The 24,151-nt window shown below is 43.5% G+C and overlaps 1 protein-coding gene across 2 annotated transcripts in view; it reads left to right on the forward strand.

Moving 5' to 3' along the window:
• Window positions 1–10,968, forward strand: part of LOC110531889 (stromal interaction molecule 2b) — a 96,638-nt gene extending 85,670 nt beyond the window's left edge. Inside the window, exons 11-12 of one of the 2 annotated variants that reach the window (XM_021615368.3) lie at window positions 4,301–4,487; window positions 4,718–10,968. In XM_021615368.3, the coding sequence (XP_021471043.3) occupies window positions 4,301–4,487; window positions 4,718–5,324 (794 nt within the window). In that variant the 3' untranslated portion in view covers window positions 5,325–10,968. The remainder of the gene's footprint in view (window positions 1–4,300; window positions 4,488–4,717) is intronic. The other variant, XM_021615370.3, reaches the window with a different exon arrangement.
• Window positions 10,969–24,151: the final 13,183 nt, after the last annotated feature.

Genomic DNA, 24,151 nt, shown 5'->3' on the forward strand with positions numbered 1-24,151 from the left:
CGAAAAATTAAAAAAGAAATGGTTTCGCTATGATTACCAGAAACAGTGAGGGTTAAAGGTAGCGTCTCACGCTGAATCCTGGGGAGAGGACTACCATCCAGGGCGAACAAGGCCGTGGACTCCCTTAACTGTCTGAGAGGAATGTCATGTTCCCGAGCCCAGGTCTCGTCCATAAAACAGCCCTCCGCCCCAGAGTCTATTAAGGCACTGCAGGAAGCTGACGAACCGGTCCAGCGTAGATGGACCGACAAGGTAGTGCAGGATCTTGAAGGAGAGACAGGAGTAGTAGCGCTCACCAGTAGCCCTCCGCTTACTGATGAGCTCTGGCTTTTACTGGACATGAAGTGACAAAATGACCAGCAGAACCGCAATAGAGACAGAGGCGGTTGGTGATTCTCCGTTCCCTCTCCTTAGTCGAGATGCGGATACCTCCCAGCTGCATAGGCTCAGCACCCGAGCCGGCAGAGGAAGATGGTAGTGATGCGGAGAGGGGGGCAACGGAGAACGCGAGCTCCTTTCCACGAGCTCGGTGACGAAGATCAACCCGTCGCTCAATGCGAATAGCGAGTTCAATCAAGGAATCCACGCTGGAAGGAACCTCCCGGGAGAGAATCTCATCCTTTACCTCTGCGCGGAGACCCTCCAGAAAACGAGCGAGCAAAGCCGGCTCGTTCCAGCCACTGGAGGCAGCAAGAGTGCGAAACTCAATAGAGTAGTCTGTTATGAATCGATTACCCTGACATAGGGAAGACAGGGCCCTGGAAGCCTCCTCCCCAAAAACAGATCGATCAAAAACCCGTATCATCTCCTCCTTAAAGTCCTGATACTGGTTAGTACACTCAGCTCTTGCCTCCCAGATTGCCGTGCCCCACTCACGAGCCCGTCCAGTAAGGAGAGATATGACGTAGGCGACACGAGCAGTGCTCCTGGAGTAAGTGTTGGGCTGGAGAGAAAACACAATATCACACTGGGTGAGGAACGAGCGGCATTCAGTGGGCTCCCCAGAGTAACACGGCGGGTTATTGATTCGGGGCTCCGGAGATTCGAAAGCCCTGGAAGTGGCCGGTGGATCGAGGCGGAGATGGTGAACCTGTTCTGTGAGGTTGGAGACTTGGGTGGCCAGGGTCTCAACGGCATGTCGAGCAGCAGACAATTCCTGCTTGTGTCTGCCTAGCATCGCTCCCTGGATCTCGACGGCTGAGTGGAGAGGATCCGAAGTCGCTGGGTCCATTCTTGGTCGGATTCTTCTGTTACGGTGCGTGAATGAGGACCCAAAAGCGAATTAACGTAAACAGAGCTTCTTTAATAACAAAACAAAACGTAGGCTCAGATGGACCGGCAGGTTCCGACAGGACAGGACAAGGTTGTAGCAAACATGACGATAGTCTGGTTCAGGCATGAACAACACAAACAAGAATCCGACAAAGACAGGAGCAGAAACAGAGAGAGATATAGAGGACTAATCAGAGGGAAAAAGGGAACAGGTGGGAAAAGGGGTGACGAGGTAGTTAGGAGGAGACAAGGCACAGCTGGGGGAAAGAGGGGGAGAAAAGGTAACCTAACAACGACCAGCAGAGGGAGACAGGGTGAAGGGAAAGGACAGAAACAAGACAACATGACAGTACATGACAATAACGTCGTCAATATAAAAGGTAATCAAGAAAGGCGCGCTCTCGGTCGTACGCATGAAAAATCTCTGGGACACTGTAGGGTCCACTCATTCAGAGTGGTCTTACTCTCTAATTTTTCAGAATACAAGCCTGAAACCATTTCTATAGACTGTCTACATGTAGTGGAAGCCATAGGAAGTGCAATTTGAGTCCTAAATTAATGGATACTGTAATGGCATTCAATAGAAAAATACAAATATAAAAAAATCCCACTTCCTGGATGGGTTGTCTCCTGCCAAATCAGTTTTGTTATACTCACAGACATTAGTTTAACAGTTTTGGAAACTTTAGAGTGTTTTCTATCCACATCTACCAATTATATGCATATCCTAGCTTCTGGGCCTGAGTAGCAGGCAGTTTACTTTGGGCACGCTTTTCATCTGGAAGTGAAAATAGTGCCCCCTACCCTAGTGAAGTTAACAAAAATTTGTGGAGTGGTTGAAAAATTAGTTTTAATGACTCCAACCTAAGTGTATGTAAATGTCTGACTTCAACTCTATATAGAGAAGAAGCCTCTAAGTTGCAGGGTTGTGTAACTGGTTGGTAGCCGGCTAGTGATGACTATTTCACACTCTGATGGCCTTAAGATAGAAGCTGTTTTTCTGTCTCTCGGTCCCAGCTTTGATACACCTAGACTGATCTTGCCTTCTGGATGGTAAGCGGGATGAACAGGCCGTGGCTCGGGTGGTTGATGTCCTTGATGATCTTTTTGGCCTTCCTGTGACATCGGGTGCTGTAGGTGTCCTGGAGGGCAGGCAGTGTGTACCCGGTGATGCGTTGGGAAGACCGCACCACCTTGCCGTTGCGGGCAGTGCAGTTGCCGTACCAGGAGGTAATACAGGATGCTCTCAATGGTGCATCAATAGAAATGTGTAGGTCTTAGGGGCTTAGGGTCCAGCCACACTATCCATGTGGCTGGACCATTTCAAATTGTCTACACTGAGGAACTTGAAGCTTTTCACCTTCTCCACTGTGGTCCCGTCAATGTGGATAGGAGTGTGCTCTCTCTGCTGTTTCCTGAAGTCCACAATCAGCTCCTTCGTTTTGTTGAGGGAGAGGTTATTTTCCTGGCACCACTCCACTAGGGCCCTCACCTCCTCCCTGTAGGCTGTCTCGTCACTGTTGGTAATCAGGCCTACAACTGTTGTGTCGTCTGAAAACTTGATGATTGAGTTGGAGGCATGCGTGGCCACGCAGTCATGGGTAAATGGGGAGTACAGGAGGGGGCTGAGCACGGACCCTTGTGGGGCTACTGTGTTGTGGATCAGCGAAGTGGAGGTGTTTCCTACCTTCACCACCTGGGGGCGGCCCAGGATGTCCAGGACCCAGTTGCACAGGGCAGTCTTGGAGGGTACTATGGTGTTGAAGGCTGAGCTATAGTCAATGAACAGCATTCTTACATAGGTATTCCTCTTGTCCGATGGCGATTGCATCATCTGTGGATCTATTGGGGCGGTATTCAAATTGAAGTTGGTCTAGAGTGTCAGGTAAGGTAGAGGTGATATGTTCCTCAACTAGCCTCTCAAAGCACTTCATGATGACAGAAGTGAGTGCTATGGGGCGATAGTAATTTAGTTCAGTTACCTTTGCTTTCTTGGGTACAGGAACAACGGTGGACATCTTGAGCCGGCCGGCAGCCTTGCGAGGGTTAATGCGTTTTAAATGTCTTACTCACATCGGCCACTGGGAACTAGAGCCCACAGTCCTTGGGAGCGGGCCTCAAAGTGGGGGAAGAAGGTGTTTATCTTGTCCGGGAGCAAGACGTCGGTGTCCCCGATGTGGCTCGTTTTCCCTTTGTAATCCGTGATAGTCTGTAGACCCTGCCACATACACATCGTGTCTGAGCCTTTGAATTGCGACTCCACTTTCTATGTACTGATGTTTTGCCTGTTTGATTGCCTTAACAGGGGGAATAACTACACGGTTTGTATTCAACCATATTCCCAGTCACCTTGCATGGTTAAATGCTGTGATTCACACTTTCAGTTTTGCTCGAATGCGTCCATCTATCCATGGTTTCTGATTTGGGTAGGTTTTAATAGTCACAGTGGGAACAACATCCGCTATACACTTCCTGATGAACTCAGTCACTGTGTCAGTGTATTGGTCACTGTTATTTTCAGAGGCTACCCAGGACATATCCCAGTCCGCGTGACAAAACAATCTTGAAGCATGGATTCCGGTTTGGTCAGACCAGTTCTGGTTATAGACACGTCCCTCAAACAGCCTTTTCCCGCTCGCTCGAGAACTAAATTAAGAAACAAGTTGAGATCGGATCATGGAAACACGCGACCGGTAGAGAGATGATTCTGAAAGTATTGCTCATTGTTTGACAAAGTAACTGTAATAAAAAAAGTTGACAAAGTTATGTGTTACTTTACTCTGTTACTCATATACAGTAAGTTATCTGATTACGTAACGCGTTACAAAAGTGATGATGGCCAGTACAGCATGTGAGTTTACTTTGTCTGATTTTTACATCAACAACGCTAAAATAGATTTAAAATGTGTGTTTTAGGTTGTGTGTGTGTGTTCAGTCCGAGTACTGTAGTCCAGGCTCAGTCCGACCATCTTTATGACCACATCTGGCTGTGTAACCTACATCCCTACTCTCTCTGGTATTTTTCCAGCAGCCTCTATAATGCGGCCCCCTCTGACGCGCAGCAGCAGCCTGTGTCGGTCCCGCCGGAGTCTCTACAGCACCCCGCAGCCTTCAATGATGTCTGCCGACCCTGATCTGCTCTCTATGTCCAGCCCACCCCTCTCCTACCACCCAGAGGGTGAAGAAGAACACATCCTCTTCATCGAGAGAAAGGGGTATGTTACCTTTCACCACCTCTGCCCTCTTTTATACCGGATCAGTTTAGGGTAATTTATTTAGAATATAAGACATTGAATGTGTGCTGATATTAGTTGCATTGTAATTATTTTTATTTCTCTTACACTCGGTCTCTGTCTGCCCCTGCTCTGTCTGCTTTGTGTGTGTCTCTGCTCTGTGTCTGTCTGCCTCTCATCTCTGCCTGCTTCTCTGTCTCTCTCTGTCACAGGGACACTCAGGATACGTCCTCAGACACAGACTCTCTCAACTCCTCCATGGGACGGAAACAGTCCTATGCCAACCCCTGCACGCCAGGCCCAGAGCTCCCCTACCGCAAGATCTCCCGCGAGGAGCTGATGATGCTGAGCCAGCAGGAGCCTCAGACTTACATCCGGGACTCACCCCCTCCTCAAGGGGGAGTTGCGTCCCTCTCGACTTCCTCCTCGGCCAACCCCTCCCCTGCCCTGGAGCACCACTCGCACTCCCACACGCACTCGCACAAACACAAGGGCTCACCCGACCTCACCCGTGGCTCCATCCCAGAGTCCCACAGCATGTCCTTCACCACCCCAACGGCGGGCAACAAGGCCGTATTCAACGGCATCCTGGAGAAGTCCTATAGCATGGGCCAGCTGCCCGCGGGCATGACGGGGGCAGGGGGGGTGGTGGTGGTGGTGGGGCGCAACCCATCCCTCACCTCACTGGATAATGAGGGCAAAGCGGGGGGCAAGGAGAAGAAACTACAGAGGACCTCTTCTCAGGACTCCTGTGACAACGGAGACAAGACCAAGAAGTCCTCGTCCAAGATCAAGAGCTTGTTCAAGAAGAAAAAGTAGTAGTACTCAGAGAGCGAGAGAGAGGGGACAGGACAAAAAAGGATCAAGATGAAGTCATTTTAGCCTTAATAAAAAATGTACGTTGTCAACGGAAGCTAAAACATTTTTTTTTGTTCCATTGTTCCTTTTTTTTCTTCAAAGTAAGCTCTGTCTGGGCACCTCAATAATGCCTTTTAATGAATTGTTTTTGCTCACTCATAGCCTCAAAGTTAAGCCTTCAAAGGTCACTGAAAGGTCAAAAGGTAAAGGGTCATGCCAGCTGCCATCACCCAGGTAGCCGTGAAAAGCATGAGCCTGCTCACTCAATGTCTTCTGGTTCTTTTTCAGTTAAAGAAACAAAAAATACATTTCACTTGTGTTCTATTTGGGGGTTGAGGGGCTTGTACTTGACACATTTATTTTCAGAAGAAGAAAAAAAATACTACTTAAGTTTGTTGCACTACTGCTTTCCTGTACTCTGGGAAAGGACCGGCGCTGCTCGCCAAGTAAATATTAATGTATACAGTACAGATAAGAATGATGTATGGGGAGAAGCATTGGAGATGCAACACATGGTAGGCTATTGAAGCCAAAATCGCTTGGTGTTTCCAATGTTTTTTTGCAATGGATTTTATTTATACACACACACACTGAGTATACCAAACATTAGAAACACCTTCCTAATTTTGAGTAGCACCCACCCTTTTTGCCCTCAGAACAGCCTCGTTCGTCAGGGCATGGACTCGACAAGGTGTGAAAAGTGTTCCACAGGGATGTTGGCCCCTGTTGACTCCAATGCTTCCCATAGTTGTGTCAAGTTGTCTGGATGTACTTTGGGTGGTGGACCATTCTTGATACACATGGGAAACTGTTCTGTTGAGCGAGAAAAACCTTGTAGTGTTGCAGTTCTTGACACAAACCGGTGCGCCTAGCACCTACTACCGTACCTCGTTCGAAGGCACTTAAATCTTTTGTCTTACCTATTCACCCTCTGAATGGGACACATACACAATCCATGACTCGGTTGTCTCAAGGCTTAGAAATCCTTATTTAACCTGTCTCCTCCCCTTCATCAACACTGATTGAAGTCGATTTTAGAAGTGACATCAATAAGCGATCATAGCTTTCATCTGGATTGACCTGGTCAATCATGGAGCAGGTGTTCTTATTGTTTTGTAACACACTACATATAGAAAAGTATGTGGACACCCCTTCAAATCAGTGGATTCGGCTATTTCAGCCATATCCGTTGCTGACAGGTGTATAAAATCGAGCACACAGCCATGCAATATCCATAGACAAACATTGTCAGTAGAATGGCCTTGAAGAGCTTTCAACGTGGCACCGTCATAGGATGCCATCTTTCCAACAAGTCAGTTCGTCAAATTTCTTTCCTGTTAGAGCTGCCCCAGGTCAACTGTAAGTGCTGTTATTGTGAAGTGGCAACGTCTAGGAGCGACAACGGCTCAGTCATGAAGTAGTAGGCGACACAAGCTCACAACGTGACCGCCGAGTGCTGAAGCACAAAACACGTAAAAATTGTCTGTCTGCACTTGCAACACTGACTACAGAGTTCCAAACTGGGAGCAATGCCAAGTGTAGGCTGGAGAGGTGTAAAGCTTGTTGCCATTGTACTCTGGAGCAGTAGATACGCAAGTTTGGTGAAGGAGGAATAATGGTCTGGGGCTGTTTCATGGTTGGAGAAGGCCCTTTCCTGTTTCAACATGACAATGCCCCCATGCACAAAGCGAGGTCCATACAGAAATGGTTTGTCGTTGTGGAAGAACTGGACTGGCCTCTACTGAGCCCTGACCTCAACCCCATCGAACAACTTTGGGATGTATTGGAACGCCGACTGCAAGCCAGGCCTAATCGCCCAACATCATTGCTCGACCTCACTAATGCTCTCCCCGCAGCAGTGTTCCAACATCTAGTGGAAAGCCTTCCTAGAAGAGTGGAGGCTGTTATTGCTGCAAAAGGAGGACCGACTCCATATTAATGCCCATGATTTGAGAATGAGATGTTCGATGAGCAGTGGTTTCACATCCTTTTGGTCATGTAGTGTGTATGTATATATACAGTACCAGTCAAAAGTTTTCACACACACCTACTCATTCAAGGGTTTTTCTTTATTTTGACATCAAACAATGAAATAACACATTGAATCATGTAGTAACCAAAAAAGTGTTAAACAAATCAAAATATATTTGAGATTCTACAAAGTAGCCACCCTTTGCCTTGATGACAGCTTTGCACACTCTTGGCATTCTATCAACCAGCGTCACCTAGGATGCTTTTCCAACAGTCTTGAAGGAGTTTCCACATATGCTGAGCACTTGTTTGCTGCTTTTCCTTCACTCTGCGCGGTCCAACTCATCCCAAACCATCTCAATGGGTTGAGGTCAGGTGATTGTGGAGGCCAGGTCATCTGATGCAGCACTCCATCACTATCCTTCTTTATCAATTAGCCCTTACACAGCCAGGAGGTGTGTTGGGTCATTGTTCCTTGAAAAACAAATGATAGTCCCACTAAGCGCAAACCAGATGGGATGGTGCATTGCTGCAGAATGCTGTGGTAGCCATGCTGGTTGTGTGCCTTAAATTATTTTTAAAAATCAGTGTCACCAGCAAAGCACCCCCACACCATCACACCTCCTCCTCCATGCTTCATGGTGGTAACCACACATGCGGAGATCATCCGTTCACCTACTCTGCGTCTCACAAAGACACAGTGGTTGGAACCAAAAATCTCCAATTTGGACTCATCAGACCAAAGGACAGATTTCCACCGGTCTAATGTCCATTGCTCGTGTTTCTTGGCCCAAGCAAGTCTCTTCTTCTTATTGGTGTCCTTTAGTAGTGGTTTCTTTGCAGCAAATTGACCATGAAGGCCTGATTCAGCAGTCTCGTCTGAACAGTTTATGTTGAGATGTGTCTGTTACTTGAACTCTGTGAAACATTTATTTGGGCTGAGGCTGGTAACTATTGAACTTATCCTCTGCAGCAGAGGTAACTCTGTGTCTTTCTTTCCTGTGGCAGTCCTCATGAGAGCCAGTGTCAGTGTAGCGCTTGATGGTTTTTACAACTGCAACTTTAAAAGTTCTTGACATGTTTCGTATTGACTGACCTTCATGTCTTGAAGTAATGATGGACTGTCATTTCTCTTTGCTTATTTGAGCTGTTCTTGCCATGATATTGGATTGGTCTTTTACCAAATAGGGCTATCTTCTGTATACCACCCCTACCTTGTCACAACTGATTGGCTCAAATGCATTAAGAAGGAAAGAAATTCCACAAATTAAGTTTGTGGAATGGCTCACCTGTAAATTGAAATGCATTCCAGGTGACTACCTCATGAAGCTGGTTGATAGAATGCCAAGAGTGTGCAAAGCTGTCATCAAGGCAAAGGGTGGTTACTTTGAAGAACCTCAAATAATGTATAGTTCGATTTTTTAACACTTTTTTGGGCTGCATGATTCCATACGTGTTATTTCATAGTTTTGATGTCTTCACTATTATTCTACAGTGTAGAATAGTAAAAATAAAGAAAAAACATGGAATGAGAATGTCCAAACTTTTAACTGGTACACACACACACACACACACACACACACAAGTGGGAGGTTTACGTACACCTTGGCCAAATACATTTAAACTCAGTTTTTCACAATTCCTGACATTTAATCCTAGTAAAAATTCAATGTCTTAGGTCAGTTAGGAATCACCACTTTTAGTTCAGAATAATAGTAGAGGGAATTATATATTTCAGCTTGTATTTCTTTCATCACATTCCCAGTAGGTCAGAAGTTTACATACACTCAATTAGTATTTTGTAGCATTGCGTTTAAATTGTTTAACTTGGGTCAAACGTTTCAGGTAGTCTTCCACAAGCTTCCCACAATAAGTTGGGTGAATTTTGGCCCATTCCTCCTTACAGAGCTGGTGTAACTGAGTCAGGTTTGTAAGGCCTCCTTGCTCGCACATACTTTTTCAGTTCTGCCCACACATTTTATATAGGATTGAGGTCAGGGCTTTGTGATGGCCACTCCATTATCTTGACTTTGTTGTCCTTAAGCCATTTTGCAACAACTTTGGAAGTATGCTTTGGGTCATTGTCCATTTGGAAGACCCATTTGCGACCAAGCTTTAACTTCCTGACTGATGTCTTGAGATGTTGCTTCAATATATCCACATAATTGTCCTTCCCCATGATGCCATCTATTTTGTAAAGTGCACCAGTCCCTCCTGCAGCAAAGCACCCCCACAACATGAGGCTGCCACCCCTGTGCTTCACGGTTGGGATGGTGTTCTTCAGCTTGCAAGCCTCCCCCTTTTTCCTCCAAACATAACGATGGTCATTATGGCCAATTAGTTATAGTTTTGTTTCATCAGACCAGAGGACATTTCTCCAAAAAGTACAATCTTTGTCCCCATGTGCAGTTGCAAACCGTAATCTGGCTCTTTTATGGCGGTTTCGGAGCAGTGGCTTCTTCCTTGCTGAGCGGCCTTTCAGGTTATGTCGATATAGGACTCGTTTTACTGTGGATATAGATACTTTTGTACCTGTTTCAGCCAGCATCTTCACAATCTTCACTTTTTTTTTGTTTATACTTTCGTACTATTGTTTGTACAGATGAACGTGGTACATTCAGGCATTTGGAACTTGCTCCCAAGGATGAACCAGACTTGTGGAGGTCTACAATTTGTTGGCTGATTTCTTTAGATTTTTTTCCCATGATGTCAAGCAAAGAGGCACTGAGTTTGAAGGTCGGCCTTGAAATACATCCACAGGTATACCTCCAATTGACTCAAATTATGTCATTTAGCCTATCAGAAGCTTCTAAGGCCCTGACATCTTTTTCTGGAATTTTCCAAGCTGTTTAAAGGCACAGTCAACTTAGTGTATGTAAACCTCTGACCCACTGGAATTGTGATAGTGAAATAATCTGTCTGTAAACAGTTGTTGGAAAACTTACTTGTGTCATGCACAAAGTAGATGTCCTAACCGACTTGCCAAAACTAGTTTGTTAACAAGAAATTTGTGGAGTGGTTGAAAAACGAGTTTAAATGACTCCAACCTAAGTGTATGTAAACTTCCGACTTCAACTGTATATAATATCTGGACATTGTTTTTACATTATTTTGTTCTTGTAGACATTTTTTAAATAGAAATGTGATTTCTAGTGGTGGGGGTTCACAAGGACTGACTACGTTTTTTACTGAAGAGTGATAAAGAATATGCAGATTTTACCCATACCCTTAACGTACCTGTCGTTGTAAACATCCCTGAGCTTTTCCTGGACATTTTACCCTTACTCTAACCTGTTACCTCTTTCAACTTCTTTCTCCACTGTTTACTTATCCGCTATGAAAGGGAATGGTCACTAGCAATGTACATCGTAGGAGACAAGCTAAGCTGAAGAGTAAAGTTAATGGGTTCTGTTTTATCATATGCATTTGTAATATCAGAATTCTATAGATTTGACATATGTGACATATTTGCTATCGTAGTGTATTCCTACATCCTACATCCACAAAAAAAATTGTTATAGATGAGCAGGACATAGGAATGTTTACGAGATGTTAGCAGATTTCTTTGAACATTTGGTGTGTGAATATTTGTATACCATAGACAAACGAATAAAGCATAACAATGCTGTCTTCAGTGAGTGACTTTTGCTTTCCCCCCCCATTATTTGTAACCCAAAGACACAAACGAAAGCGTTTGTGATATTTACGTTGAGGATATGTATGGTGGGGACTCGTCTTTGACTCATTCGGTGTTCAGAACTAAAGCTTACCCAGCATTGACGACTCACTCCCCACAGGGAAGAAACATTTATGAATCTCTATTTGAATTCCCTTTTTTTCTTTGAAGGAGAGTAGAAACGGATGAGAAAAAAAACAACAACATTTTGACACACCCATTTGTCTTGAGCGAGTGGAGGAACAGTGATACACAGAAAAATGCATGCATGATTGCTTTGTCAATATGAAGTGTATGTGATAAATTCCACTGATGGTTGATCAATTCCACACATAGCAGCAATGGGGCCGGTGACATCTGGCTTGGTGATGAATGTGTTGTTTGGCTGCCACTGTGCAACAACAACAGATCCCAGCCTTCTACACACACACACACACACCCTATTGATTCATCCCTCTCGGGGCGCAGTTCCAAAGATGGCCACTAAGTTGCAGTATTGTATAGGGGAAATGATGCATGGTAATAAACATTCCCTAACCTGGTTCATCATGTTCATGCTGGTCAAGTTATATGTATGAGACAGATCCTCAGAACGAACAAAGGTAGGCTACAAAATGCACTTTGACATACAAGCTTATTCACCCCTCTTCTATGCATAGTAGTGAAAATTTTCAATACAAGACAATAACTTCATCTAAAATGATTAGCTTTTTATCACTGAACAAACATTACAGCATCTCATCCTCTTCTGTGTGTCACCCTTTTACCCCTATAAACCCAGGGTCGTTACAATATGTTCAATTCCAAGGAAGCCCGCGCCGGACCTCGGGCTAGAAGGTCGAGGGTTCGAGACCTGCTCCCTGCCTATTTCATTACAGTATGTAGTAGTTACCACTATAAAATGCTCCCTTAAATGAAACACCCTGTAAACAACGGACTGTAAGCTACACATCGGTTCTCAAGCCAACATTAGCTAAAGCTGAACCATTACATCCTAGCTGGCATGTAAAAGCACCACATGACTTTCAAAAATCCTAATATCACTGAGCCTCTCACATTAAACAACCGTCTTTCCTGCAGTTTTTTTGTTGTTGTCTTGCCAACATACTGTAGTGGTGCACACACTAAACGATGTGACAGACAGAGTGTCACACACTACAAAAATTCTTCACTTGGTTGTGAGGTTGTAGATACCACTTTGAAAACAATGATGTGATTCGATTTTGTAGCTACAACAAGCGGTGGCTCAAAACCAACCTACACATTTTCAGTCAGACATTCACGCATGCCATTGTGCACTTCAGAGCTGTAACGATTTGACGCGTTGGAAACGTATCCAGGCTGTATCACAACCGACCGTGATTGGGAGTCTCGTAGTGCTGCGCACATTGGCCCTCACACTACTTAGAGCGTTGCAGATTTGTTGCCGATTAAATCAAACATGTTTGTGCAGTCACAGACGTCGCGGTATTTTCAAAGACGAGATCGGTAGCGTCAGACTGCGTATCTGAATCGCTCACATTAACGACATGGGGATTTTGTGTCCGATCTCAAAAACTTGTTTGGGACAGCTAATTCGGGGCCAACATTTTGTAATGTACACCTGGTTTAAGGGGAGGGGGGGGGGCTCACATAGCACTACTATCACTCTCCCCTCTCTTATTGTGGTGGCAATAGGTTAAGAACCTGTTTAGGATATTTATAGCTGTGAGATGCACCCGGTACACTAATTGGGAGCGTTATGGTGCCAAAATGACCCAAAGGGGACCTTAGCTATGAACAGAGGAGAAACAGGATCGCTATGCTCTGAGGATGGCTTATTCATTCTTTAATGAATGAGGTGAAGGTAATGAATAGATGCCCTAAATGCATGTTGTATAACTGAGACTTTGCTACTGCTGGGGTGTGTGTGTGTGTGTAGCCTCTTTACACCTTGCGCTAACATGTGGGTTTCGTGATCAATGTGATCCAATCACTATCTGCTCAACGTTTGTTGTGTCTACACATGGTGTTTAAATGTGTTTCATCTGTCCACTGTTTCCGCCTTGTGACCAGATTTCCTGGTGCCTCGCTCTATGCAAATTATTTGGCAGACATTCTTTCAATGTAGTATGAATGTTCTCACACTACATGGCCGAAAGTATGTGGACACCTGCTCGTCGAACATATCATTCCAAAATCATGACCATTAATATGGAGTTGGTTCCCCCTTTTGTTGCTATAACAGCCTCCAATTATTTCTGGAAAGGCTTTCCACTGGATGTTGGAACATTGGTGTGGGGACTTGCTTCCATTCAGCGACGAGCATTAGTGAGGTCAGGCACTGATGTTGGGCGATTAGTCCTGGCTCACAGTCAGATTTTCAATTCATCCCAAGGGTGTTCAATGGGGTTGAGGTCAGGGCTCTGTGCAGGCCAGTTAAGTTCTTCCACAGAATCATCTAGAACAGGCCTGTTCAATTCCAGTCCTCGGAGGCCTGATTGGTGTCACACTTTTCCCCCATCCCTAGCAAACACACATGATTTAAACTAATTGAATTAACTGAAGATCATGATTAGTTGATTATTGGAGTCAGGTGTGTTAGCTGGGGCTGGGGCAAAAGTGTGACACCAATCAGGCCCCAGAGGACTGGAGTTGACCAGGCCTGGTCTAGAAGGTAATTGTATGCTGTAGAGTTAAGGTTTCCCTTCACTGGAACTAAGGGGCTTAGCCCGAACCATGAAAAATAGCCCCAGACCATTAATCCTCCTCCACCAAACTTTACAGTGGGTACTATGCATTCGGTCAGGTAGTGTTCTCCTGGCATCCACCAAACCCATATTCGTCTCTCGGACTGCCAGATGGTGAAGCGTGATTCATCACTCCAGAGAGCGCGTTTACACTGCTCCAGAATCCAATGGCGGCGAGCTTTGCACCACTCCAGCCAATGCTTGGCATCGCACATGGTGATCTTAGGCTTGCTCAGCCATGGAAACCCATTTCATAAAGCTCCCAACGAACAGCTCTTGTGCTGACGTTGCTTCTAGAGGCAGTTTGGAACTCGGTCGTGAGTGTTGCAAGCGAGGACAGATGATTTTTACGCACTACGCGCTAAAGCACTCGACAGTCCCGTTCTGTGAGCTTGTGTGGCCTACTACTTTGAGCCGTGTTCTTAAACATTTCCACTTCCCGAAACAGCACTTACAGCTGACTGGGACAGCTCTAACAGGGAAGAAATTTGATGAACTGACTTGTTGGAAAGGTGATATGCTGTGATGGTGCCACGTTGAAAGTCACTGAGCTCTTCAGTATGTGCCATTCTACTTGCTATGTTTGTCTATGGAGGTTGCATGGCTGTGTGCTCGATTTTATACATGTGTCTGAAATGGCAGAATCCACTAATTTGAAGGGGTGTCCACATACTTTTGTATTTTAATTATCTATGGGTACAATCAGAATGTGGACGAGATCAGGACAAAGAACACATGTTGGCACCAGGTGTATATGTGTTTGTATGTGTGTAGATGGAGAGAGTGGGTGTTCTGGTCTCTAGCTCTCTGCCATTGGGATCCAATTCTACCATGCCTGCTGCTACCATATATCTCAGTGTAATGGGCTTATTAGTGTGTTTCATGCACTGTGACCCTGATGCACTGCGACCTTTCTCTGCTCCTCACACGCAGGCGAGTGAGGGAAGGAAGTTTATTTTATTTTTTTGAAAGGGTAAAAATACTGGAGGAGGGCTGAACACACACACACATACACACACAGAGCGAGATAGTTGAAAAACCCTGATTACACAGATTTACTCAGTTACTAAACACATGTTGGGATGAGAGGGCCGAGATATTTTATCCAAGTGGCTTTCCCTCCTTGATAATAGACACACTCCTTAAAACGTTGGAGGCAGGCTCAGTCCCAACCCCATTGTAAATGGTCTGGAACAGCCAAGGCGATGTCTACCCACGCAAGACAAAGTCAGCTTTGGCAGAGGCAGACTTGGTGTAAACAGAGCGACACTACTGTATTGTAGCATGTCTCATGACTGGTCTGACTCTATGCCCGAGAGGCACAGTAGGAGACTGAATACTGTAGGTGGCCAGTTTTTATGACTTAACGACAGGTCGGGGAGGGGGGGGGGTTGGGGGGAGGGGATTTAAAGAATAATCATGTTGAATAATTTGTAATGTAAGTAAGGATCGTTGAACAACAACTGTATCTCTCAATGTGTATATTTCCCAGTAATCAGATTTACATCTAAATGTTGTGGAACTTATATGATTAACTACGAAACTATTTGTGAGAGGATGAATGTGGCTCTTAGCCCACGTGATTACAGATATTATACCAAATGTAATGAAACCGCCCTTTTGCCGGAGTATATGAAAGGACTCCTAACGAAATGTACATTAGACCAGAGTATGTGAGGACCATCCACACGTTGAAATGGTTGAACTCTCTACAGATCAGTATACGGATACTAAGCCGGACGTGTAAAATGGTTAGACATTAGACCAGCGTGACCGACAGCGTGAGCTGGAAGGTACAAAATGGTTAGAAACTCTCTCTAAGAAGACTACACAGGAACATTCATTCTGCAGCTGTTTAAGTACTTTAGTCTAGTAAACTCGACCGAGGACCACTGTGTGGTATTTTGAAGGATCCATTTTTTCTGAACTCTTCCAGAATGAAGTTCCGTTCTAACAGACACTCTGAAACCAAGAAGCTACGACTACAAAGGACATGGTGACTTCTGGTGGACAACCATAGACTTTCTGATGAACTACTCTCCACAGACTGATCGAGTGATTATGTTGGAGCGAACCATTGAGGAAAGCTCAGCATTGCATGTAGATAGGTTTGGCTGCTAGGCTGAAGTAGCAAGGACATGCACATTAATTATATATTTTTGAAAGAATACATTAACCAAGACCATACGTGCATTCATGACAGCTGAACGTGCTATGGTCAGCAGGATACAGGAAGAAAGATGTAGGCAAGATAACTGATGACTAACACGTAAAACATAAGCATGCAATACATACATTATTTTTAGAACATGGAAAGAGTTCTGCCATCGTTGTAACCAAAAGCAGAGACTAAGGGGGAGTAACTTTATTTACATATGTGATGTACACAAATACTATGTATGTATAAAAGCAGAGCCAGTGCTAAGAAGGGGCGGCTGTTCCGCGGACCAGCACGGCTCTTAATAACTTGTATTAAAGTCTACATTGAATTCACAAAGTTCTTCTGAGAGTATTATATTTCTGAAACAATTCTCCACGACAATTTCAACACAGCGAGACGACAAAGACATGCAATCGTAAATATGTACATTGCATATCTAAATCCGACTAAAATGGTTGTTGGGGTGATAAATATCTATATTTACGATGAACGTATTATTCAATTGTATGTACGATAGGTGAATTCCTTTGTCTCTTCTTCTCCCGCAATTTTTTACATGCCCCTCCCTTTTCATTGTGTAACAAGCCATCATATCGGTTTTCATTGTGTAACAAGCCATCATATCGGTTTTCATTGTGTAACAAGCCATCATATCGGTTTTCATTGCATTGTGTTAGTAACCAATAACTATACTGTGTATGTGTTTATGCATTTCTGTGTGATTTATTTAGTTAGTAAATAAATATTTAAGCAAATTTGTGTATCGCTGATTCATCCTTTATGCTTGGGTTCGTGCAGATATCCAAGAATTTTGCGACATTCAGAATGAGACTGATAAGGTAACAATTAGCAAATGATTGGATGACGGCTATGATATTTAGATATTCTGATTGATAAGTTAATTCGGGAAACGGTGACTCATTAAATAAACTTTTCCTGTGGTTCCCCAGAATACTACTTAATTAATTGTTATAAGATTACTTTAATCGCGTAATAATTTAACATGATATGTAATTATTCTATGAATAGCTGTCATTGCATTAATAATAGTCATGTCACGACAGTGTGCACAAATATTGGCCCTCACGTAGGCTGCCCACATTGGTCCAATGCGCTTTTGCTCATCGGCTCCACGTTGGCCCCCAAGGCATTGACCTAGTGAGGTCAGCCCCATATCAGGTGAAGGCAGCCCTAACTTTACATGAAATAAGCCCATCTTTTTCCAGCAAACAAGCCCACATTGGCACGATGTGGGCCCAATGCGGGTTAAAAAACTCCTTAAAGTTGGTTGCCAGCCGCCATTTAAAATCCACAGAAGAAGAATGAATGAGGAGAGATTAATCAAAGAAAACGACAAAAAAAAAAAGTTAAAAGGGGAAACCTATTTTTTAAAATTTTGTTTTAATCTGTGAATTAATTGTTGGAGTAGAGAACACATGATTTTGTGTGACTCAAAATGGGTCAAAATTCTACAAAGATCCAGGAAGAATAGGACCATATGCATTTCAGGTAAAATAAAAACACATGCTTATCTGTCAGGACAAATTAGCTAGCTAAATTAATGTCCATAAATGTTTCATAGGTGTATCAACTTGTTCCCAAATTAATATAGTTTGTTCACAGTTGGTTTTGATATTTTAACCTGCGTGTCATGAACGCGTCTGGTAGGGAGAGACTAAATCAACATGCACATGATGGCGCATGCCAACGCACGTGGGGAGCCAGTTTGGTCATCATGTTACAGTGTATCAGAAAAACAAAGTTGTTAGTATCATATAAATATTTTTTTTTACCAGAGAAACTTCAGTTTATCATATGTCACATGCACATATGTGGTGTAGTGGTGCATGAAGGAGTGGGTATAATTTTGCCCCAAAAAATTCTAAATGGCTGCCCTACGAAGGAAAGGCCCCTGTGTGGAAAATTCAATGAGAAACAGTGACACACTGAATGACCTAAAATCATGACTCGCATATTGGTCTTTCACATTCAGGCCAAGCAAAGCTCTACTGTGCAAGTAGTCTAACAATAGGCCTAATATAGAGCCCGTCAGTGGAGGTGTCATAATACCCCAAAAATCTAGCTGTCAAACAGGGAAATGATTCCAATAGTTTTTCTACCATTCTTTTTTTTTCCCCATCGTGGAAAAAAAACACTTCTAATAAGGGCTGTGTTTTCAGTAGGCTTACTCTGGTGGGATGTTTTGATAACTGTGTCAATCTCTCTCGGACAAAGTGACTTTAACAATATATTTGGTTCTAATTAACTCTTTGCTAACAGGTGTCGTGTCCATTTAGAACTTACACAAGACAGTTCATGGAATTGTCTGTAAACAAATGTAACCTATTCGTACATTTAGCCAACATTAGATAGTTAATCAAGAGATTCTTACCTTTTTTGGAAGAATAAATGGTGGGGAAATTATTGGAACCATTTCCCTGTTTGACCTCTAGGTTTTATGGGTATTATGAGTCCTACTGTGGTACTCTATTGAAACATAAATTAGGCTGTCAATATAGTCCGAAATTCACAGGTTTCAGATTTTCCTTTAAAGTCACACTTTTACAGAAAGCAACACATTTTTGTGTTCTAAGTCCATAACATTGCATGGGCCACACAAGGAGACCACTTTTGAGGTCTGGGAAAAGATATTTAGATATTTGAGTGTAGTTTCCCTTTAATTCAAATGTGCAGGCACCTAGCACTGTTGTTTGGTCAGCAGTATTTCTGTTGCACTTGAGATGGAGTTAGCAAAATAAATGGCACCTGGATTGATGCAAATAATCATGATATCTGACAGATAGGCATAGGCTACTTTGTAGCTAATTAACATTTATAAATAACGTTTTTGGGAAAGCTGTTATTTTTATGAAGACTTATTCATATGTGATCTCCTGTTCTATTCTTTCAACTTTCATTCATTGTCTAGGGCTAGCCCATGTCAGGCTGGTGTGGGCTAGCCCATGCTTGGCTAGCCCGTGCTAGGCTGATGTGGGATTGCTGTGGGCTAGCCCGTGTTGGGTTGGTGTGGGTTTGGTGCGGACTAGTCTGTGCCCACCTTGCCCACCGAATACCCACATGGGGCCAATGGGGTCATGTTTGCAGGGATTTGAATTGCGTCTATACCAAACGAGCAGGCAACACAGTTCCTACACAAGCCTTTTGCCTGCAAAATCAATAACATCAGTGAGAGGAAACATGGGTATTTTCATACACTGAAAGGTCATTACATGCGCAATTACCTTGATGTTATCATCATTAACCTTCAGTTTGGGAGGCAGTAGGGGTATATGGTGCTATATGAGGGAACCAGCCGCGAATAGGGAGCTAGCACTCTCGCCTCCCCTGCTCAGGGTGAGGAGCGGTGGGGTTAAATGAACCTGACACCCCCCCCTGACTGACTGGAGCTCCGATGAGATTAATGAGTAGGGCTTCCGCTTCCAGCGAAGCTCGACTTATCCCCCGACACATTTTTTTTCAACGGGTCTGGAGTAAAGTGATATGAAAGGTAAACTGGCAGCGTCGGTTGTTGTTGTAATGTTACGGTGATGACACATGACACAGTTACGGTATTGAGGCCTAATGCTGTGGAGGGAGCGAGGAGTGGTGAACTAGTGTAGTAGGAAGAGGGACGTAGACCAGCTGGCTGGTGTGTTTACGGACATATTCAATCAATCCTTATCCCAGTCTGCTGTTCCCACAGAGGGCCACCATTGTTCCTGTTCCCAAGAAAGCTAAGGTAACTGAGCTAAACGACTACCGCCCTGTAGCACTCACTTCCGTCATCATGAAGTGCTTTGAGAGACTAGTCAAGGACCATATCACCTCCACCCTACCTGACACCCTAGACCCACTCCAATTTGCTTACCGCCCAAATAGGTCCACAGACGATGCAGGGAATACCTATGTGAGAATGCAGTTCATTGACTACAGCTCAGCATTTAACACCATAGTACCCTCCAAACTCGTCATCAAGCTCGAGACCCTGGGTCTCGACCCCGCCCTGTGCAACTGGGTACTAGACTTCCTGACGGACCGCCCCCAGGTGGTGAGGGTAGGTAACAACATCTCCACCCCACTGATCCTCAACACTGGGGCCCCACAAGGGTGCATTCTGAGCCCTCTCCTGTACTCCCTGTTCACCCACGACTGCGTGGCCACGCACGCCTCCAACTCAATCATCAAGTTTGCGGACGACACTACAGTGGTAGGCTTGATTACCAACAACAACGAGACGGCCTACAGGTCGGAGGTGAGGGCCCTCGGAGTGTGGTGTCAGGAAAATAACCTCACACTCAACGTCAACAAAACTAAGGAGATGATTGTGGACTTCAGGAAACAGCAGAGGGAGCACCCCCCTATCCACATCGATGGGACAGTAGTGGAGAGGGTAGTAAGTTTTAAGTTCCTTGTCGTACACATCACAGACAAACTGAATTGGCGCCTCTTCAACCTCAGGAGGCTGAAGAAATTTGGCTTGTCACCAAAAGCACTCACAAACTTCTACAGATGCACAATCGAGAGCATCCTTTCGGGCTGTATCACCGCCTAGTAAGGCAACTGCTCCGCCCACAACCGTAAGGCTCTCCAGAGGGTAGTGAGGTCTGCACAACGCATCACCGGGGGCAAACTACCTGCCCTCCAGGACACCTACACCACCCGATGTCACAGGAAGGCCATAAAGATCATCAAGGACAACAACCACCCGAGCCACTTCCTGTTCACCCCACTATCATCCAGAAGGCGAGGTCAGTACAGGTGCATCAAAGCAGGGACCGAGAGACTGAAAAACAGCTTCTATCTCAAGGCCATCAGACTGGTAAACAACCATCACTTATATTGAGTGGCTGCTGCCAACACACTGACTCAACTCCAGCCACTTTAATAATGGTAATTGATGGAAATTGATGTAAAATATATCACTAGCCACCTTAAACAATGCTACTTAATATAATGTTTACATACCCTACATAATTCATCTCATATGTATATGTATATACTGTACTCTATATCATCTACTGCATCTTTATGTAATACATGTATCACTAGCTACCTTAAACTATGCAACTTTGTTTACATACCCTACATTACTCATCTCATATGTATATACTGTACTCGATACCATCTACTGCATCTTGCCTATGCCATTCTGTACTATCACTCATTCATATCTTTATGTACAAATTCTTTATCCCTTTACACTTGTGTGTATAAGGTAGTAGTTTTGGAATTGTTAGGTTAGATTACTCGTTGGTTATTACTGCATTGTCGGAACTAGAAGCACAAGCATTTCGCTACACTCGCATTAACATCTGCTAACCATGTGTATGTGACAAATACATTTGATTTGATTTGTAATCAGAGCTGCCTCAGTCTGCATTCAAGGCCAGGTGGACTTGTGGTTATTGACTGAGAATAGATGCCTATGTTGGTGTCAAAGAATAGTGATTCTCCAACTCTTTGTCAATAGCTAGGTTTCCAACCAATTGGAAACCTATTGGAAATCCAACCAATTGACAGATTTTCAGGCAAATATTCTAAAATCAGCATTAAGAAAATATGCACATTTTCCCACCAGTTGTGTGTTTCCACCAAACTGACTTGTTGCAGATAAAATGTAGTAAGTGATGACTTAAATTGTCAAGTACTGAATAAATATCTGAAGTTCAATGTGTTTCTATTGCTTTTTCAACTCTACCAATAGTTTTGTCACAAAAAACTGTTGCGTTAAATAGCAGATGTGCCCACTCTGGTCTTGGCACCTGTGCTCCAGCCAACAGCTCACAGATACACTGTGGGTAGGCTGTGCGGGTAGGCTAGCCTACGTGACAAGATTATTATAGATAAGAGCGAGATTTGTGTTTGTCAAACGGCAGCCATGGATCAATCATCATGTCACCAGAATATTGATATTTATTGGAAAGGAGAATCAAATATCACAGTGCACTTTCAGCACCCTGTGGTGATCATCATAACATATTCAATCTGTAGCCCAATAAACTGCATGCTTTCCGGAGTCGTAGTGCCAGGACTATACAAATATCCTCGTGTGACTCCGTTTACTTCGATATGATGGTAATTCTATAAATATTTGCACGTAAAGGCGTTTCCACCGTCATTTCCCGCATTATTAATTTTACAGCCGCAGAAAGATCCCACCTTGTCCAGCAAAATGTTTGGTTGTTGACATTTGTAAAGTTTACCAACAAATTTGCTGTTTCCATCAGGCCTTTCATTAAATATTTTTATCGGACATGTACTTTAGTCCCAGAAAAAGGTTGGATGGAAACCAAAAGTATTGGGACAGTGTGGTTTTGTACTCCAGCACTTTAGATTTGAAATGATACAATGACTATGAGGTTAAAGTCCATATTGGGTGAACCGTTTAGAAATGACAGAACTTTTTGTAGATAGTCCCCCCATTTTAGGTGACCAAAAGTATTGGGACAAATTCAGTTGTGTAAAGTAGTCAAAAGTTTAGTATTTGGTCCCATATTCCCAGTGGTGTAAAGTACTTAAGTAAAAATACTTAAGTACTGCCTACTGTAAGTAGTCTTTTGGGTATCTGTACTATACTATTCATATTTTTGACTTATTTTACTTCACTACATTCCTAAAGACAATTATGTACTTTTTACACTATACATTTCCCCTGGCACCCAAAAGTACTCATTACATTTTGAATGCTTAACAGGACAGGAAAATTGTCTAATTCACACACTTATCCCAGGTCATCCCTACTGACTCTGATCTGGCGGAACACATGCTTCGTTTGTAAATGATGTCTGAGAGTTGGAGCGTGCCCCTGGCCATGCATAAATAAAAACTAGAAAATGTGGCTGTCTGCTTCGCCTAATATAAGTACATTTTAGCAATTACATGTACTTTTGATACGTAAGTACATTTAAAACCAAATACTTTTAGACTTTCACTCAAGTCGTTTTTTACTGGGTGACTAACTTTTACTTGAGTCATTTTCTATTAAATTATCTTTACTATTACCAAGTATGACAATTGAGTACTTTTTCCACCGCTTCATATTCCAAGCAAACAATGATTGCTTGTGAATCTACAATTTTGTTGGATGCCTTTGCTTTTTGTTTTGGTTGTTTCAGATTATTTTGTGCCCAACAGAAATAAATGGGAAATAATGGATTGTGTCATTTTGAAGTCACTTTTATTATACACTGAACAAAAATATAAACGATACAGGCAATAAACACAATTGAATTTTATGTATGGCAATTTGAATGCACAGAAATACCGTGATGAGATCCTGAGGCCCATTGTTGTGCTTTTTATCCACTGTTATCCTCTCATGTTTCAGCATGGCTCCATGTCGCTGAAAATGTTCCAGTTCTTCCAAGGCCTGCATACTGTGGTTTCTTTACTATCAAATGAGGAGGGACAAACTTATCACACAAATCAGAGTTATACTTAAACTAAATCTTGAATCACTTATTAATAAGGGAGCAGGTCAATACAACACACACATAGAAAGTGAATCGTTAGAGTGCTCTACGATAATGATGGCTGGTCGACGATTCACGCTCAGATGATTCGCTGAGAGCTCCGAGACAAAAGTATAAAGGTATTTTATAGCCAAGATACACCCCTTTCAACCTACATGACGAACAACAGATAAATAGAATGGGTCACAAGGTTAAGATCTGTATGAAAGATACAGTGCCGTGCGAAAGTATTCGTCCCCATTGAACTTTGTGAACTTTTGCCACATTTCAGGCTTCAAACATAAAGATATAAAACTGTATTTTTTTGTGAAGAATCAACAACAAGTGGGACACAATCATGAAGTGGAACGACATTTATTGGATATTTCAAACTTTTTTAACAAATCAAAAACTGAAAAATTGGGCGTGCAAAATTATTCAGCCCCTTTACTTTCAGTGCAGCAAACTCTCTCCAGAAGTTCAGTGAGGATCTCTGAATGATCCAATGTTGACCTAATTGACTAATGATGATAAATACAATCCACCTGTGTGTAATCAAGTCTCCGTATAAATGCACCTGCACTGTGATAGTCTCAGAGGTCCGTCAAAAGCGCAGAGAGCATCATGAAGAACAAGGAACACACCAGGCAGGTCCGAGATACTGTTGTGAAGAAGTTTAAAGCCGGATTTGGATACAAAAAGATTTCCCAAGCTTTAAACATCCCAAGGAGCACTGTGCAAGCGATAATATTGAAATGGAAGGAGTATCAGACCACTGCAAATCTACTAAGACCTGGCCG

The sequence above is a fragment of the Oncorhynchus mykiss genome, chromosome 9 (genome assembly GCF_057628025.1).
Source record: "Oncorhynchus mykiss isolate SJ-2025 chromosome 9, ASM5762802v1, whole genome shotgun sequence".
Lineage (NCBI taxonomy): Eukaryota > Metazoa > Chordata > Actinopteri > Salmoniformes > Salmonidae > Oncorhynchus > Oncorhynchus mykiss.